The sequence below is a fragment of the Capricornis sumatraensis genome, chromosome 16 (assembly GCF_032405125.1).
Source record: "Capricornis sumatraensis isolate serow.1 chromosome 16, serow.2, whole genome shotgun sequence".
Classification (NCBI taxonomy): Eukaryota; Metazoa; Chordata; class Mammalia; order Artiodactyla; family Bovidae; genus Capricornis; species Capricornis sumatraensis.
Window position 1 is genome coordinate 42,705,853 of NC_091084.1, and position 20,734 is coordinate 42,726,586.

The following is a 20,734-nucleotide window of genomic DNA, read 5'->3' on the forward strand; positions in this document are numbered from 1 at the left end:
ACCAAGTCCCAGCCTGAGTTCACTATTTTGGCACGTACTGCTGTATTTTCTCATTTAAGGGTATTTCATCTTCATTCAAGTCTTCCAATCCCCACTCCTGTTTCATGGAGTCTCTAAAGCGTCCCACTCCATACTCTCCACACACACACACACACACACACACACACTTGCAACAATACTGGAAGGTCTCCTGGAACTTCATAATTTTGCTATTTCACATAATTTAAAGTTCATATTATTCTGTTTCCTAGTAATCCACAAGGTACAGGTCAGTTGGGTTTTGTTAGTGTTCCTTTTTGCCTATGGTTTGGGGAAGACATGTGGGATTATGTAGAGTCAGACAGCTGAAATTATTCTTTAGATTCACAAACCAGTCAAAGCTATACTAATAATTTTCTTTAGTCTCCTATTCACTTTTTAAAAAGTTGCCACTAGAATAATTATAAATAAAGATTAGCCAGCCATAAAGATTAGTTTAAATTAATCTGTTCATTCAACAAATAAAGTATGTATGGGCTAATGTGGTTATATACGTTATCTTCACTTAATGTGATGAGACAATAAAATCATGCTAAACTATATTTTAGATACTAAAAAACAAGTTATGGATCATAAAAATGGAATATAAACACTGTGCCATTATGAATACACACACACACACACACACACACACACATGATAAGGTCATGGGAACCTCTTGAGTATGTTAAACTATTTTTGAGTCATGTTTCCAAACTAGCTTTGGGTTGACTGTGATGGTTTTTTATCATTCCAGAGTGAAGATAATAGCTTTATTTTCTAGCACTTATACCTCCTTATATATTACACAAAGTGTTAACTGTACACAGGTTTTTAGACCCTAATCTTCAGCATTCAGAACATAATATAGAGAATTCTTATATCCTTAGCTCTTTAAGAAATATAGAAAATCTAGGTACAGTGCAATCAAAAGATAGAACCAAGAAACAGTACTGCCTATAAATCTTCATTTAACTCTTAACCTACATATAAAATTCTTTCTGCATCGTTCACTACTTTACATTTTATTTTTCAAACTGAACCACAGAAGATAAATTAGAACTACCACTGATAACTATTTTCTAACTGATTTTAATATACTCAGCAATTCTGTGCTACTGATGTGCAGTTATGCCTTCCTTACAGAGTCAACCATCTTTCCCAGAATATATACGTTGTTTATTTCCCTTTAAAGTAGGAAAAAGATTCTATTTTTACTTAAGCTGTCTACTTTTAATTGCAATTTTTGAGATTACTGAAGGTTCATATACAATTATAAAAAAGTAATACAGAGCCCCCTGTACATGGTGTGATTCCTCCAAAGGGTAGGTAACTAGTTTGCAAAACTATAGTATAATATCACAATCATGATACTGACATTGCTATAACCCACCAATATGATTCCAATTTTCTCAGTTTCAGTGTATTCATTTGTCTGTGCATGTATGTACAGTAAGTTCTATATAATGTTATTACCTGTATAGGCTCATGTATCTACCACCATAGTAAAGAGACGGAACAGTTCCTACACCACAAGGATCACTCATGTTGTCCTGTTATAGTAACCACCTACCCATCCTTCCCCTGGGTTCAGCTACTCCATAAGCTCTGGCAATGATTAATCTCAATTCTAAAACTGTGTTGTATCAAAAATGTTATGTAAATGAAATCATATGTAATCTCTGGAGATTCGCTTTTGTCACGCAGCATAATTCTCTGGAGATTCATTCAAGTTTCTGTGTGTATTGCAGTTTGTTCCTTTTATTAATGAGTAGTATTCTATGGTTTGTATGCACCCCAGTTAATCCATTTACTTGCTGAAAGACATCTGGGCTGATTCCAGTTTTGGAATATTAAAAATAAAAACCTTACGAACATCTAATTAGTTTTCATTTCTTTGGGATAATCAAAAGACTATAATTACTGGAGGTTATGGTCATTTCATGTTTAGCTTCATAAGAAACTGCCTATAATACTTCACATTCCCACCAAAAACACAAGTGAACCAGTTTCTCCACACTGTTGCCAGTTTTCTGTGCTGCCGTTACTTTTTACTTTAGCCATTCTGTTGGTAGTGTGTTATCTTCATAAGGTTTGAATTTGCATTTCTGTTTTGCTGCTGTTCAGTTGTCATGTCCGGCTCTTTGCATTTCCCTAGAGATGTTGAATATCTTTTCCTGTATTTATTTGGTACCTGTATATGCTCTTAGATAGAATGTTTTTGTCTTTTGTCTACTGTTTAAATGGACTGTTTGGGTTTTTTATTACTGTGTTTCAAGATGTCTTTATGTATTCTAAATACTAGTCCTCTGTCAGATATGTGCTTTCCAAATAATCTCTCCCAGTCTGCAGCTTCTCTTTTTATCGTCCTCACTTTGGCTTTCAAAGGGCAAATGTTTTAAAAATTATGTAGAGACACAACTTATCAAGTTTTCCCTTTGTGGACTGTACTTTTTGGTATCAAATCTAAGAATTAATTGCTTAACCCTGTATCTACAGAATTTTTTGCTATATTTTTTTCTAAAAGTTTATAACTTTACATTTTAAGTCTATGATCCACTTTGAGCTAATTTTTGTACAAGCTGTGAGGTTTAAGTAGAGGTTCAGTTTTGGAAATATGAGTACCCAACTGTTTAACATCATTTGTTGAAAAGACCATCCTTCTTGTACTGAACTGCACTGTCCAATTCTAAAAAATCAGCTGGGCTATCTGTGTGGATTTATTTCTGGGTTTTCTATTATGTTCCACTGATCTATTGCTTATTCTTCCAATATCAGAAAACCTTGATTACTGTTAAGTATATAATAATTCTTGAAATCAATCAACTAGACAGAGATTTCTCCTACCTTATTCTTTTTCCAAAATTTTTAAAGCTATTCTAGCTATTTTATGTTATTTAGAATGAGGCTGAAAAAGTTTGTCAGATTTTGAAAGGAATTCATTAAAATTACACAATTTGGGAGAGAACTGACATCTTCAACATGTGAGTCTTTCAATCAATGAGCAGAGTATGTTTCTCCATTTAAATATTATTTCAGAATTTATAGTTTCCAATACATAGGTCCAGGCCATATTTTGTTAGACTTACACCTAAGGGGTTTCTTTTCCCCCACAACTGTAAACAATATTATATTTTTAATTTCACTTTCCACATGTTCTTTGCTAATATTTTGAAACACAACTGATTTGTGTATGTTTATCTTATATCTGGCTACCTTCTAAAATCACTTACTAGTTTTCCAGGGTTTTGCTTTGTTTTGACAAATACCTTGGGGTTTTCTATACCAAAAAAAAAAAGTGTTATTTAAAAAGGGGGAACAATTTTATTTCTTCCTTTAATTGGTATACCTTTTATTTGTTCTTGCCTTATTGTATTGGCTGTGACTTCCAGTACTAAAATGAATAAGAGCAGACATCCTTGCAGAGACAACCTTAATGTTTTAGGCAGAAAACATTCAGTCTTTCACCACAAAGTATGATGTTAGCTGTAAGTTTTTGAATATGTTCTTTGTAAGTTTAAGAAAAATTATCCTCTATTACCAGTTTTTAGGGTTTCTATCATGAGTGAATTACTGAACTCTGTCAAGAGCTTTTTCTAAGTCAATTAATGTGATCATGCCAATTTTCCTGCCTCTGTTAACATGGTAGATTACAGTCAATGATTTTTAAAATACTGACCAGCCTTGAATCCCTGGAGTGAACTCTACTTTGTCATGGTATATAATTCTCCTTATTATATTGCTTAGCTCTATTTACTAATATTTTGACAAGGATTTTTCCCTCTATATGCATTAAGGATATTGGCTTGGTCATAATTTTGAGGGTTTTTTTTTTGTTTGTTTAACTGCCTTTGTCTGGTTTGGTATGAGGATAAGAGGAGCTTCATAAAACACACTGGGGAGGGTTCCTTCCTTTCTATTTTTTGAAAGGGTTGTGAAGAACTGGTGCTCACTGTGCTAAAATATGTGGTACAAGTCCCCAGTGAAAACTTTCCAACTTAATAGATTTTAAGAGATTCTAAATTATGAATTTAATATCTTAACAGTTATGGGGCTACTAAAATTAAGCCATGTAAGATGAGTACTTTGTGCTTTTCAAGGCACTGGTTCAACTAAGTCATCAAATTATATGTGCAGAATTGTCCCTTATTATCCTTTTGATATCTATAAGGTTTGTAATAGTAGTAGTTTCAGTCTTAATACTGGAAATGTTTATCTTATCTTTTTCCCCTGTCAGTCCTGCTAAAGGTTTACCAGTTGAATTGATCTTTTCAAATAACAGCTTTTATTGATTTTCTGTTTTCAATTTCACTGATTTCTGCTCTTTTATTATGTCCTTCCTTTTGCTGGCTTTGGGTTTCTTTTGCTCTTTTTTCCAGGTTAGGTGGAAGCTTGCATTATTAATACATAACATTTTCTCTTTTTTCTTATGGAAGAATTTATACTAAAGGCCAGCATCTAAAGCTATAAATTTTCCTCTCCGTGGTGGCTCAAACGGTAAGGAATCTGCCTGCAATGTGGGAGACCGGGGTTCTATCCCTGGGTTGGAAAGATTCTCTGGAGCAGGGAATGGCTACCCACTCCAGTATTCTTGCCTGGAGAATTCTACGGACAGAGGAGCCATGGGGTTGAGCGACTAACACTTTCCTCTCTGTAGTATTGCTTCAGCTGTGTCTCAAAATTTCTGATGTTACATATCTGCATTTCCATTCTCTCTCTCTCTCTATATATATATAATTTGCCTTGACATTTCCCTCTTTGACTCATGGATTATTTTTAAGTGCACTGTTTATTTTTCCAATGTTTGGTGATTTTCCAGTTAACTGTTATTGATTTCCAATTTGATTCCAGTGTGGCAGAAAAACACACTCTCTCTGATTTTAATTCTTTTCAATTGAAGTTTGTATGACTGCCCAGGATATGGTCTATCCTCATATGTAGTCCATAGGCACTTGAGAAGAATGTGTACTCTGCTGTTGTCGAGTGCACGGTTTTATATTTATTAGAGCTTGTTGGCTGATGATATTGTTAAGTTCCATATCTTTGTTAATTTTTTGGCTAGAGATTCTACCTATCAATTATTGATAAGGGCACTGAAGTCTCCAACTGTAACTGCAGATTTGTCAATTTCTCCTTTCATTTTGAAAGGCTTTTGGTTCACATATTTTGCAGCTCTGTAACTTAGTTTGTACACATTTAAGATTGCTGTCTTCTTGATGGCCTGACCTTTTTTTATCATTAGACAATGCTCTTCTTTATCTCTAGTAATTCTGCTTTAAAATCTGCTTTATCTCCTTTTAATATAGCCATGCCTCATTTCTCTTGATTAATGTTTACATGATATATAATTTTCAACCCTTTTATTATCAACCTGCCTATTTCAATACACCAAAAGCTGTTTTTTGTACCTGGCATATTTTGGGTCACATTTTTAAAATCTAATATGCTGATCTCTTCCTTTTACTTGGTATGTGTGTTAGCTGCTCAGTCATGTCCAGCTCTTGGTGAGCCCATGGACTGTAGCCCGCCAGGCTCCTCTGTCCACGGAATTCTCCAGGCAAGAATACCAGAGTGGGCTGCCATTCCCTTCTCCAGGGGATCTTCCCGACACAGGGGTCGAGTCCAGGTCTCCTGCACTGCGGGCTGATTCTTCACTGCCTGAGCCACCAGGGATGCCCTTTTTGCATGTAGACTATTTACATGCAACTAAGTCTGATATTTTAATGTTTTGGTTTGTTTTGTTTTCGGAGCCTTCCTATGGATAACCTGAAAAAAATTTTTGAATTAAACTTTACTTCGATTTACTGATAGTGCTTCTGAGTGTACCAACTCCGGGAGTTAGTGATGGACAGGGAGGCCTGGCATGCTGCAGCTCATGAGGTCGCAAAGAGTTGGATACGACTAAGCGACTGAACTGAACCGAACTGAGTGTATCTCTTTTTCAGTGGTTGCTCTACGTGTTATATTACATAGACAGAACTTTTAGTCTATTGGTCCCATTCTTTTAACTGTTTAAGTGAAGTACAGAAACCTTTCCTGTCTTTTTACCTCTTCCAATTTTGTAATATAATAGTCTTAAACAGTTCCTTTACATATATTTAGAATCGCACCAGACAGTGTTATAATTTTGGTTCAAGTATCAAAGATAATTTAGAAAACTCAAGAGGAGAAGGAAAGCCTATTATATTACCCTGTTTTGCTTACCATGTTCTTTCTTCATTCCTAATGTTCTAATATGCCTTCCGTTTACCATTTCCCATTTAGAGAATTTTCTTTAGCCATTTTTTTAAGGTAGGTCTACTAGTAAAAAGTTTTCTCAGGATTCCCTCATCCAAGAAGGTCTTGCTTTCCCCTTCACTCCTGAATAATATTTCCGCAGTGTATAAAATTCTAGTTGACAGCTCTTTTCTTTCAACACTTGAAAAATGTACTACTTCCTTTGGACCTTCAGAGTTTTTGATGACAGATCTGCTTATGAGAAACCAGATTGTTTCCCCCCCATAAAAAAGGTACCTTTTCTCACTCACTGCTTCCAAGATATTTTGTCGTTCCTTTTCAAAAGTCTAATTATAATTGAAGTTGATGTAAAGTTCTTTTGGCTTGTTTATGGTTTGCTCAACTTCTTGGATCTGCAGCTTTACGCCTTCTGCCAAATTTGGGAAGTCTTCAGTCATTCTTTCTTCAAGCGTTTTTTCAGCCCTGTCTTTGTGTTCCTCTCCTTCCAGGACTCCAATGACACCAATGTCAGACCTTTTGTTATAGTCCCATGGGTCCCTAAGGATTTTCACCCCCACTGTACTTCTTCTGTTATTTAAAGTGGGCAAATTATATTGTTCTATTGTCAGGTTTGCTATACACTGTCTCTTCCATTCTGGTGTTGAGCCTATCCATTAACTTTTAAATTTTGGTTACTGCATTTCTCAGTTCTAAATTCCTATTTCATTTTTCTTTATATCTGCTATTTCTTCCCCAGGACTTTCTATTTTCTCATTTGTTTCAAGTGGGCTTAGGAATTTTCACTGATGTATTGGTATTTCTATGATGGTTGCTTTAAAATATTTGTCAGATAATTCTAACATCTGTCACTGCTCCCTTTGTGGCCTCCACTGATATCACAGGTAGGAGGGGGATAGCCTCCCTATCCAGGAGGTGAGAAGTGGTGAAAGTCCTGACTCTCATCTGGGCCTCCTCTAACATTACTCCAGTAGGAAGGGAAAGGAACACCTTTTTACTATTAGGTGGGAGTGTAAGGCTAGGCTCCCCACATGGTCTCTAACAACAGTTAACCACAGTAAAAGGAGAATGGCAGTGGGGAGGTTCAGTACTGCCCAGGAGGGAAGAAACTTCTGGTCCTAGTCAGTCTTCTCTGGAATCACCCCGGCAGGGGGTTGGAGCACCTTGTTACAACCTTGAGACTCCCTACTCAGCCTTGGCTGACATGGGTTAGGGCAACAATCTTTCTGGCAGTGTCTGGCTGCAGCACAGCAGTTACTGGCCAAGTTTTGTGCCTTGCCAGGCTGTCCTTTCCCCAGTCTTCTGGCTAGCGACAGCAGACCTACTAGTCTGTGCTATTTGCTATTTCCAGCCTGCCAGCATCTTCAGCTCCAAATTTGGGATACATTAGGCAAAAAGAAAACCCAGGGAACTCACCCCATGTCATTCCTTGAGTCCTGAGGTCCCTAGTCTTTATGCCTTTTCTCCACCTTTCAGAGTCTTCTTATGTTTATTCTATATGTAATGTTCAAGATTTTCAGCTGCTTAAGCGGAAGGAATAGGGCAATGTGCATCTACTCCACCATCCTGAAAGCAGAAGTCCCCACTTTTTAAACTGGCTCCCGCTATGTTGAACCACACAAATTCCTGGAAAAACGAGGGCAGAGTCCATGGAAGAGACTTTTCTTTATGTGATGCTTACACATTTGGACAAATTTGGACTACTCTACCAACCAAATGAGTTATGTGACCAAGCCAGCCATATAAGAATGTCCAAATTACCTGTTAAATCAGGGTAGCACTTATGATATAAACGTGTATAAACTAAATATCTGGAACACTTATGATTTCACAAATGCTTATGAATTTAACAATTTTCTATTCAAAACTTTAAAATGATCATTAACTTGTGTTTACTTAGGGAACAAAAGGTCTTTTACCTAATCTGATCTTTCCCAAGACACTACAAGGAACCATACAGCCAAATCCAGTTTTAGACTTTTGAACACATTTTGACATAATAAACAGATATTTAAATGTACTTTCCCCCCCAAAAAATAAAACTATACTAATAAAAATGGCCTAGAATAGTACCTACCACTGAATAAGCAACTCAATAAAACTACCTATAAAAATATAGTTTAAAATTTACTATTAAGTAGATCGCTCTCCTCTAATTAATGTCAAACATATGAGGTTATACCATTTAGATCTTCTCAAAATAATACACTCTCAAATATGCTTGGCAATAAGCAGATTCAAGGTTTCTTTGATTATAAAGTTTTGAGAGACTGATTTTATGTAGACAGTTCTAATTACCTAATAGATCAGCGAGAATTAAGTTTTTTAAATTATTAATGTAAGTAACTTTTTGGCTGATATTATTTTTTTCAGGATTAATAACAAGACATGTAAAATAACAGGAAATTAGAAACATATTATTTTAGTATTCTCACTCCCTTCAACAGTTACAAGGACATAAATGTTAATGTAACGAAATAAAGATTTCCTTAACCTTAATCTAATGCAGAGCTCCACAAAATATCCTAGAATATTTTGTGAATATGTTCCTCAGAATCCTAGTATCCTTTGAAATACTAACAGATGTCCCACAGAGAAAAGGTTGGTTAATTTCTCTATTACAGGAACACGGAGGGCATTTAAAATTAAATGTGCATTGTAAACTTCCCAAAGAGTATTACAGTTACACAGTTTCCCAATTTTACTTAATCAGAAATCTTCTTCCAAACATCTATTAAACCTATGGGAGATGAGTGCTGAACAAAATGCACTGTGAGAGACAGCAGCAGCAGAGCCCTGTACACAGATGAAACGGAGATAAAACAGAGGCCAGAAACTTAATAAATACTACAGTTATAGCAACTAAGAAATAGTTCAATAAAGCAAACATTGGGATGAAAAGCTGTTTTAAAAAACTATATAGGCAATTTTTAGCTCTTATTTAAAAATTAGTCTGCTACAATCATGCTGAAAAATAACCAAAGTTATATATAGATGTTATAATGATAAATTAACTAAGTGGCAACTCCATTCTTATTTAATTTTAAATATTACTCTCAAGTTAATTTATTTAAATATGGAGATAAAACAATTCAGAAACTGGGTGTTTCAGACGAAGTTAAGAAACAAACAAACAAAAAAACCTCTTATGTTTAACAGAATTTCATACTTACTGATCTGAAATTAAATACCAAGTGTTAACCACAGTGAATACATATAACTATAGTACTGTGGCTCAGTAAACAGAATATGTAATAAGCAAAACACATAACCATCAATGCTGTGTATGAAGGTAAGTATATGTGTGTATATATGTGTGCATGTAGTCAAGCGTCTTTGTGCATGTATGTATGAATAGCCAATAAGGCAAATATACTAAGACCATTAGTAAGAGTAAGAAAATAAATTTTAAAAGAGTTCAACTTAAATTAAGGCCAAATACATAATAGTCTGAACAAGATTTTATAATGCTTCTTTTAACTAGATATTTATAATCCACATTTATACCAAATTCTTTTTAAAACACATAGCATTAACAAAATACACAATGGCAAGCAGTGATATAACATTAAATTTAGATGTTATATGATTTCTGCAGTTTAAGAAGTGTAGGTTGTAAGTTTGAATTCAGAAAATAAAGGGAAATCACTTACCTCTAACTAAAGTTCTCTGAAGGTAGTATCCTCCTTAGAACTCCTATCTTGGGTAGTGTCACCTGCTGTAACTTCCCTCAAGAGACTCCAGCAAAATCTAGGAAGTTTTAGGTTCCCTTCTGTAAGCCCTATTAGCGCATGTGTGTATAAGCCTGCTTACATCCTGCTTCATAGACGTAATTTTCAATTTCCACTGAATAATTACCACCACCATCATCCAAATATCAATGTAGGATAGAACTGGAGAATTCCATTCAGAAATGTGACTATTTTCACTTCTCCAAAAATATCCTCCAATTCACTTCACTGCTCTGTCGGTAACGTACTGAGGAGAGTGGTAACAATTCAGCAGGCAAATAATGAAAAAGATTTAGCTATTTTTTTATAGCTGAATACTCAAGTATTATATTTGCTGAATACTCAAGTATTATATTCCAATGTAACACAAATAAAATTAACTTTCTCAAAATTCAATAAATATGTAAGAAAAAAACTAAACAGGTTCATGAAAAATCTTAAATATTTTCATAAATAAAGTAGAAAAAATAGTGTACATCACTTGGGACTACTGAGCACTTCCCTAGTACATTTCCTTAAATGCCAAAGTTTTAAAATCAGTTAGGAGATAAATCACTGAAAGATAAACCTTAACAATTTTTATGTCTCTTCTACCTTAAACTGACAAAATAAAGTAAAAACAAAACAAAAATGAAAAATAAAACTAGCCACTCAAACCAAGGCCAATCTCATATACCTAGAATGGCAGTTTACAAGGGTATTATTAAGTACTTAACAGAATTTTTCAAATCTGTTCAGGAAGCTGACTGAATCACTATATTATACACCTGTAATTTACATAATATTGTGCAGTAACTATACTTCAATAAAAAGAAAAACATGCACTTAAAAAAAGCAAAAGAGGCCAAATCTTTCCCTATCTCGGAAAGGCCTTTTACTTTTGATTCCCACTGACTGATCCCATAACTTCTTGCTGTTATTGCCTGACAGTCATATAAAAATAAGAGAAAAAAGCAAAGGGTATCAATTGTCCTAGAGACTACTAAATCACAGTTGAAACCCTATTTTAGAGGCTAAAGTATGGACTAATTTTAATAACACTGATTTTACCTGCAATCCACCATCAGCCTGACTGCAGCATAAGTAAGATCATCACGATGAAATTTGACTTTTTCAGATATATTAGCTGTGAAAGTCTCCCGACTCATAATAGGTTTGAATAAATGTTTCTAAATTCTAATTTTAAATGTCAATTTAACTCCTTCCATGACTCTCCTTTTGTATAAGCAATTAAATACACAAATGTAAGAATACAATAATAAAATTACCAAAAAGCAGTTAAAAACAGAGAACAAAAGGAGAAATGAGAAAATCTTAATCACCCAATTTGATGATATATAAGTATGTTAATTATATATAATTCTGATTCTTCAAATTATCTGTGCTTATAAAATGCCTGGGTCATTTTAAAATTAAATTTTAGAAGAGAAATGCTTTTTCAAAAAATACGGTCTGTGTTTGTCTTAGTAACTAGAGGTTATTCTTCTCACAAAAGTATATGGAACAAAACCGTGCTCTCAAAACAAAAAAGTACTTTCCAAAAAAAAGAGTAACAACAGCATTTATAGGAAATTCCCTGGCAGTCCAGCAGTTAGGACACTGCGCTCTCACTGCCAAGGGCTCAGAATCAATCCCTGACTGGTAGAACTAAGACCTCCCAAGCCACCTGGCAAGGCCCCCAAAAAATAAATGTTAAAAAGTAGCATTTATAAAATAGACTGTTTATAGAGGTTAAAAAAAAGATAAAGTGAAGTAATCTAGTCACTTCTACGAAAGAGTAAAAGATTGAGCCACGAGGCAGTACATTTGTATACTATTTCTCTTAAACATGCACTATTAGGACTCACTGAAGGGTCAAAAATCTTCTAGATGTTGCTAGTTTAAATGCAGGAATGACTAACAACCCAAGAAGGTGTATCTAGGATGATACTTACCTTAGGATATATTATATCACCGTGCCATTATGTATTCTGTGTATGGATACACAAGCAGTCAGCTGAAAGGTACACACCACACTAGCAAACGCTTGGCTGGACCCGTAAGGCCGGATGACCAGTGGAATATCAAGATATGTGTCGATTCTCCAACCCTCATAGCCACATTCCAGACATCTCACGTAGTCCTTCAGCTTGCCTTGGTACAGTTCATTTATAAGATCAGCCTAAAAATAAGAACATTCAAATTTTTAAAGGGTTCCTTTAAAATTAGTTAATACTTTATGCCTTTCAGAATGAGTTTCAAAAGGATATTGAGTCTTACTGTTGAAGTTTTAGAAAGTTTTAAGATTTATCTAATCTAAAATTCTATAGGAAAAAAAAAATCAAAGCTTAACAAAGACAAAACAATCCATCATTTTAGGCATATTGATAATCACACAGCTAAATAACTGGCTGTTATTTATATATGTATAGCTTTACATATACATATCACTATTTTCACAATAATATATTCTGATTTCTAAAATCATATCCTCTCTCAAGGTACAAAAAAAACTTTTTTCAGTAATACACATAAAATAATTTGAAGGAAAAATATACTGTACTTTAAATGAATAGAAATTAATAAAGAAACCTTAAACTCTATCTCCCTCAAGATATCCTCACCTAAAAAGAATGAATCTCTCACCTACTCTGCAAACTTAAGTCAACTGGGGGCTACTCTGACCCAAAGGAGATAGGTAACTCCCTAAGTAAAGACCCTCCATATGAATGTCTTGCCTCAAAATTCCTGTACCAAAACTTGGGAACTCAGAAAGAATGCCCCAGCTGGTCTTAAAATTGTTGACCCACAAACGGATGTTAACGAGGACAAAGGGTACCTTCAGACCTACGAAAAAGAAACATCCCCTAATACCTTCTGCATAAGGTTACAAAAATACAATCCTATAGATTATGCAGAAAATCTAGATCACTAAATGAATGTAATTTTTTTTCAATATTTCTTAAGAATAGGTTAAGAAGGAAATCATAGTTTGTCTCTTTCATAAATGTATACCTCTTCAAGTATTGAGGATTTATAAGCCTTCAAACTAGGATCCACCATAACTGTCTACGTTAATACTGTTTGTTTAATGAAGCCTTCTTCATTAACCTGCTCCAGCTATATCTGATTGTCTTCTCTGAGGGGGCATTTCTAAGTGTTTCAATCCAGCGTTTTTCAAAGTTTTGCTAGCAACCCACAGTAAGAAAATAATTTACACTGCAACCTAGTACATATAACTGTAACAAAAGTGGCATAAAACAATACTTACCCTTACTATGTGATGCTTCTATTTTTCTATTTTATTCCTTTTTGAAAAAAAAAAAAAAAGTGCTGTGTAGATTCACTAAATTTATCTCATAAATGAATGGACAGCAATCCAGTTTGAAAAACTCTAGTCCGAGCCATCAGACGGTACATCCTCTGGGCTACCCTCCAGACTTGTCCTCTTTTGGCCTCCAATGATCTTTTATCACTATGCTTAGCATAAACCTGCCTGAGTCCTGAGCCTCATCCAGTTCAGCCTTAGGCCTCATTCCAGTGATATATCTAAAGTTCTCCCACTTTTAATCTGTTCCTCCTTCCACTGGATTTAAGAATAGGGTCAGATTTGGGAGGGGGGGGTTCATGTTTGGGAACTCATGTACACCCGTGGCGGATTCATGTTAATGTATGGCAAAACCAATACAGTATTATAAAGTAAAATAAAGTAAAAATTAAAATTAAAAAAAAAAAAAAAAAAGAATAGGGTCAGAATAACAAGGATCCTAAGTGTGAAAGGGCTTCCCTGGTGGCTCAACTGGTCAAGAATCCACCTGCAATGCGGGAAACCTGGGTTTGATCCCTGGGTTGGAAAGATCCCCTGGAGAAGGGAACAGGTACCCACTCCAGTATTCTGGCCTGGAGAATTCCATGAAATGTATATAGTCCTTGGGGTTGCAAAAAGTCGGACACAACTGAGTATCTCTCACTTTCACTAAGTGTGGAAAGCATGAATATATCTTACTAGTCAAAAAGAAGGTAATGCTAGATGAATATACTTTACAATGTATACTGTATGTGTTACAGATAAGACATTGAATTTACTTAGCATCTACCTGAAAATACTGTTCAAAAATCATCCCTAATATACACACACACACACACACACACACACACGAATTACATAGTTTTCAGCTAAAAAGAGACCATCTAGATCACAGGGCCCAACCTCCTTAAAGATGAGGAAACTCTCGGTACTTTAACAACTGGACTAATGCCCAAGTTTTAAAACATTCCAATAAAATAAAGTCACTTTAAGGAATTAATAATTTATTAGAAAATACTCTCCTCAACTTGAGAGATAAATTACCTGTTCTGTTTGTTTCCATTTCTGTTCCAAAGCATCAAACATGACTCTGCACAGTTCTTGTACATCATGCTGCTGCCAAGCTATTTTAAGATAAAATTTAATTAAAAAGAGCTATTAACTTAGTGTAATGAAATATTAGTTTGTTGTTTAAAAGCAAACTGTCAGAAATATGGGAAAATCTACACAAAATAATGCTAGATTTAAAAAGAACACAAAATATACACTAGAGTCATAAAAAGGCAATCATATGAAAACCAAGAGAGCTCAACATTTTATAAGCAGCATATGCTTTATGATGCTACAATATTTGCCATTTTTATTATTTTTCACTGTAGATCCAAGAAATACGTTAATAAAAATCTAAGCTAACACATTAAAAAAATTTTAGTTTAAGTACATAGAGTATAACCAAACTTATTTTACAAGATAGTTTTAATGGATCAAAAACTTATGCCTTGGAGCTTAAATTTTTAAAATAAGCTATTTTTAAAACACCAACCAAAAAGCAATGAAAAGGTTTAAAGTAAAGATGTTAATGAGTTGTTTATAATACAGTCTCTCAGAATTCCTTTGACTGTTGCAAATACTTATCATTATAAGAGAATTAGTACCCTCACTACTATCCCATCCAAAGCTCCTTGTAACATCTGTGGTTTCAATTGCTCTCTTTTTGCTGGTTTGTAACAAAACAAAAAGCCTCTGAAGTTGGTATGGGATACTGGTCACTGGATCTTCTTCAGATTCTTCAAATTCCCACCTATTGGAATGAAATGTTTGAGAATTATTCATAACATATTTTTATTCTTTAGAGCATAACTAACATTAAGACCATAACAAATGTAAATTTTTAACTCTGGGGATTTTACGGAGCTTGGGTATTAACTGAAGCAATTAATATCTAATGAAATATTCTAATTCATAAATTTAGAAAGCAATTTAGGCAACATGAATAAAAGGCAAAGGTTATTTAAGAGTAATCGCTGAATGTGAACCTGGTCAAGATTCTTGTCCCAATTATTAACTCACAGATAACAGAGGTAACAAAATATTAAATGCCACTATGGCATTTGACCATCAAAATCCAAACTGTGGAAAACTATAGGACAAATGTCATCAGTTTCTGATACACATATATATTTCCAAGGAATAAACTGCAAAGATCAAAGGGAATAAAAAATAGATTAAATAGGTTAAAAGTCTTATCAATTTCAATGCACAGATCTTGTATGGATCCTGCTTTGAACTGCTTAAAAAAGAAATTATGAAGCAATCAGGGAAATTTTAGCAGTGACCTAAGATATAATTTACAGGTGATATGATTAGGTATGTGCTTCCAAATAATCAGAATGGGGGATTATAGACAAAAAAAACTGATCATGAGTTGGTAATATCCAAAGTTGGGTGATGGGTACGGAGGAATTCATTATACCATTTCACTTTTTTTAGTATGTTGGAAATTTTCCATAATTCATGTCCACATACCTAAAGTGGTAGGTTCTTTCTGGCTGCTACATAACAAGTGAAGAGAATAAACAAACGGAACCCTATCTTTCATGCTAGTGCTATCCTGTCTGCAGTCCAGCAAAGTCCAGCCTTTTAAGGGTCATTCCTTCTTTAGTTCTACATGATGAACTCACTCATTTTTGCTCCTGAAAGTCCTCCTCTCTATAATGTCCTCTTAATCTTCTCTACCTGGCCAAACCATGCCTATCTTCATGACTACCTCAAGTTCTACTTGCTCTGCTAAATAAGCCACTTCTCCAAGTTTCGTTAATCTTTCTTCTCTCTAAACTCTCATGGCATTAAGTCCTCCTTAAATGTTATTTCAACTACTTTAAAAAATATACATATTGCTACTGTGAAGGGATCTGTGAATTACTTAAGAACAAAGACCTTATTTCTAACTTTATCAAGCACCTACATATAAACACTGGGTAACAAATACCTGCTGAATGAAAATCATGTCAATTTTTTCAAGTAAATTCAGATGGTGAGCTTATATATGAATTTAATGGTAATATAATGTTGTTTGTAATATCAAAAGTTCCAAAAGTAGATACTGTATTTATTTAGTACTTTATTACTGTAAATATTTACAGTAATTACAAAGGTGTTTCTCAAAAGTAACACAATAAGGAGGAAAAAAATCAGTTTATCTGACTTTAAAATGTCAAAAAATAAAAGTTATGGATATTGTAAAGAAATATGCAAGGGTGTATTATATATATTATAATAGGATACTCATAAAAACAAATGTCTGACTTTAGGGTTTATTTAAATATGGATATATACAAACATATATACACACAGTCTTTTAAAATATACACACACACATAAAACACAGAACAGTTGCATTGTATTTTAATTAAAAACAAAATTTGCAAGTTTAAAAAGGCAACTCTGTTTCTTAAATTGAGATGTGGAGGAAAAAAAGAATATGGTTTACAAATTCAGATTATCTCCAAAAGTAGATAACATACTTCTTCATAAAGGCATTCAAGCTAAAAGCAAGGCAAGCTTAAATATAATAATTTATCTTAAACATAAATCTTATCAATTTTATCCTGTTGCTGTCTATACATTTCTGATTCTCTCTCCCCACAAATTTTTCATATGCCTGCCTCCCATAAAACCCTTTTCTTATTTACTATTCAAGGTATGTTTTAAGAAGTGATAAATGCCCCAAACTTAACAAAGAAGTGCAAGAAGGTAAATAGATTTAATTAGTTAAAAGTTGTATTTTATTCTTAAATCAATTTTATTGATAGAATTTTTTTGAATACTCACTTATATAATGCATTCCTAAATTCAGGAGTCATAAAAAGTGTTTGCAAAAGGCTATTCAAATAGCAAGTCATTGCTTGGTTTACTAGTCCCACATATCCTTAAAAAAATAAATACACAAATATAAATCAGCATTTATGTAAAAAAATTAACAGAAAGAAAACTTAACAAGAATTTAATACACAGTAAAAATTAAGAGGTTAAGGTTATAATTGGAAATTATTTCAAATTTTTTCAATAATACCTAAGAAAGACATCTTTCGTCAATATATGCACTATGTAAACTTTATTTCTCAGAGATAGTCAGGATCTCTGGACATGCTGTTATGTGTCCAGAGATATATACAGATGTTACATAGCATTTAATAACATTTTAAGACAGTTACATTTAATATAGTATTTTGTGACAAAAATAAATCTTTGTTCCCCAAATCTAAAAGCTGTGTATTAAAATGGAAAAAGTATATACATATTCACTTTAAATATCATATAGACCCAAAATAGGAAGACAGTACTGAACCAGTTCACCAGGCGCAATAAACCAATTTCTACCAATAATCAATAACATAAGATAAATCCACTGTATACAAACTCAGAGGACTTCCACTGTTGTACACACCCATGAAGTATGAAACCCTGTAGATCAGCACGCCACGCAAAGAGTGACTATTAAAGTAAGAGAACTCAGAGATGGAAGAAGAGAACTGAGAGAAAGGAAAAAGGAAAGGAGTAACTTAGATGCATTTAAAATTCAAATGAACTATTTAAGTGCTTAACTTTATGTACCTGGTTAGAAATGGTTACCACTGTTGAGAATATTTTTGGAACTTCTTTGAAGTAGGCTTTATGAGGTACACATACACACACACAAACATATCAGCCTCATTATTTTATTATACCTTATTATTTGAGTAAAATGTGATAAACACATTACCTAATAATTAAATTTATTTATACCCACTTTATACTGAAAGACTTAGTTATCTCAAAAAAACTTAAATCTTTTCTCAATACATCCCAAAGCCATTCATTGAAGCTCTCAGAAATACATTTTTCAATTTTCCAAGAATTAACAAAGATATCTTTTGTTAGTAAGATAGTGGAAAACTTTGTAGACCAACAATATTGCTAACTAAGGTGATGAAAAAGATCAACAAATGCAGAATGACCTTTGGTTCAGTTGTGGAAAAGAGGAATAGATTCCACACTATCTGCACTTGTACAATTCTAAGAAGAGACCAAGTAGTTGCCTATCTTTTACTCTGGACTAAGGTTCAAGCTTTGATTTTGAATGCCTTCATCTTTAAGAATACTGTGAACACATGTCTATATATTTCCTCTACATTGCTATATAATTATAAACTGCTTCAATTCCTAATCAACACGTGCCGCCTGAGTTGTTCTTACAGCATACTGTCCTTAATCCTTATTAGAGCTTTTAATTCACTGATCTATAATTGTTTATTTATTTGTATATGTTCCCCAACAGTGAGGGGAGGGGTCGAATCTAATTTATCTCTCTATCCTACTACTTAGCACAGCAGCAGGTACCCATGAGGGAGAAGGGAATATGACTTATAAGCAACACAAATCTATGTAGCTACTTGAACTGATAATGGATTCTTTCCTACAAACAGCACTTGAGCAAGGAGACCCAGTTGTTCTGCACCTGCTCAGCTGCCTGGGATTTCTTCTTTTCCACCTCCTTCCCCAATTCCTCAATAGTCAGGGACAACCATTCTACCAGTAGCCTTAAAAGGCAAGGTACTATCAAGGTCTTTTGTGTATACCCTAAGATCAATCATACACCATTTATTTGTGATCTTGTTTCCCTTCCCTGGGCTTAAAAAAGAGTGGCAGGGGGACGGGTTTAAGGGAAGGAGGGATAACAACACTTTTCCCACTCTTCTTTATTTTACCACTAGCAATAACAAATAGAAATGTATGGTCTTGTGTACTTCATTTAGTACTATATTTAACAGAATGACCAGTGTGTCAAATAAAAGTACTATTATTTTCCAACAGTATGAAGGTTTTAGTGAGATTAAAAAGATAAAATGCTATAGAACTAATAGGAATCTTCTGTCATTATCAATTGTCTAAATCAAAAAATTTCAAATGGGAACTATTATCAAGTGGGTCCTCTATCTGAAATAGTCATGAGTCAATATCGTAAGTATAAGTCAATAAGGGAAGAAAACATAAGAACATATGCCATTCTTTACAGAACAATAACAGGGCAAACACAGAAAGAAATCCTGAACACAACAAATAAGAAATGAAGGAGAACTCTACGAGGCCAAATGAAGTAGAATGAAACTGGCCAACTCAAAGTTGATATAAAGAACTATTAAAGAAACTGGCCAAGGAAAGATATCTCAGATTTAAATGATAGAACACTTCAGTCACTTTTAATCATCTGTGAGTCCAATCAGCCTTCAATCCACTCCTTAATTTTTTAAGTGCCCCCCACTTCCAACCATCTCCCATTAAGAGTAATTGGCCACCAGAAGAAATTAGTAGACAAGGAGACAAAAAAGAGTAAGTCCCCAACCTCACTGAATTATGGAGAGAAGTGTTCCTGAAGTTTTGAGCTGAAATCATGAAAGCATTTTTCAATGAAAACGTTTTGTGCATTTAATAAATTCTTAAGCAAAATGCCAATTCAATAGTCACTAACAGTTTTTGAACACCAATTCGTTTGGATGTATATAGACTGTTCTAATTCAGAAAGGCAGTACTCCAGAACACTGAAGGAAAATGTACAAGTAGGGAAAAGAGTAGAGTAGAACTGTGTGAGGAACGATAGTTGGAAATGAAGACTATGATTACATGGCAATGTGTATCAAAGTCCTATAAAAATATTTTTAGTAAATTTCAACTTAGTAATTCAATTTCTAGAAACCTACCCTAAGGAAAAAATCACAGATGAAAATAAAAAACTTACAATATTCATTATAACATCAGTAATAATTATAGTTTAAATATCTAAATCATATAATGAAACACTACTTTTTAACCATTTAAAACCCATACTAAAATACTACTTAATAATACTGAAAAATGCTCCTCATACATTACATGAAAAATACTGATTAAAACTCTGCTCATAACAATTTCCTCATCTTCTTGAAAGCATTCAGATGAAGGAAAGAGAAGACAAAAATAAGCAAAATCATTAAAGCAGTTTCTGTTAACTGTACTGTCAGAAATTTCCACTTTCTTCATTTACAATATGACAGTGAACATGTATTACATTCATACAATCAGAGAACTTTTTTTTAAGTATACTTTAGTCTCTAGGAATTTACAGGCATCAGAGAGCTATACATTATTCAGTACAAAGCAGGAGTTCTGTAAATACTTCTTGCATAAGGACTGTGTTGGTTGTCAGAATACATAGCAAAAATTTCAAGAATCCTGACTTGCTAAATCTGGAACTTTCTCAAAGTATTTCAACTATCTTATAAAAATGTAAGGGTATTTATTTAAAACAAAATACAATTTATCCAGTCTACTCAACAGTAACTAAATCAGTATTTCGGGAGTAATGCCTCAGAACCTACATTTTTAACAAGTATCCCCAAATGATTTTTAAATAAATAAAATTTTGAGAATCACTACTCTTGACAGTGTA

General features: G+C 33.8%; 1 protein-coding gene across 7 annotated transcripts in view; it reads right to left on the reverse strand.

Annotated features, from left to right (window-relative positions):
- The window catches only part of USP47 (ubiquitin specific peptidase 47), a 72,962-nt gene that overhangs the window by 40,731 nt on the left and 11,497 nt on the right, over window positions 1-20,734 (reverse strand). For 6 of the 7 annotated variants that reach the window (XM_068988558.1, XM_068988557.1, XM_068988560.1 and 3 more), the window contains 4 exons: window positions 17,101-17,197; window positions 14,925-15,070; window positions 14,314-14,393; window positions 11,995-12,144 (listed from right to left, as the gene is read on the reverse strand). In XM_068988558.1, coding sequence (XP_068844659.1) covers window positions 11,995-12,144; window positions 14,314-14,393; window positions 14,925-15,070; window positions 17,101-17,197 — 473 coding nt within the window. The remainder of the gene's footprint in view (window positions 1-11,994; window positions 12,145-14,313; window positions 14,394-14,924; window positions 15,071-17,100; window positions 17,198-20,734) is intronic. The other variant, XM_068988563.1, reaches the window with a different exon arrangement.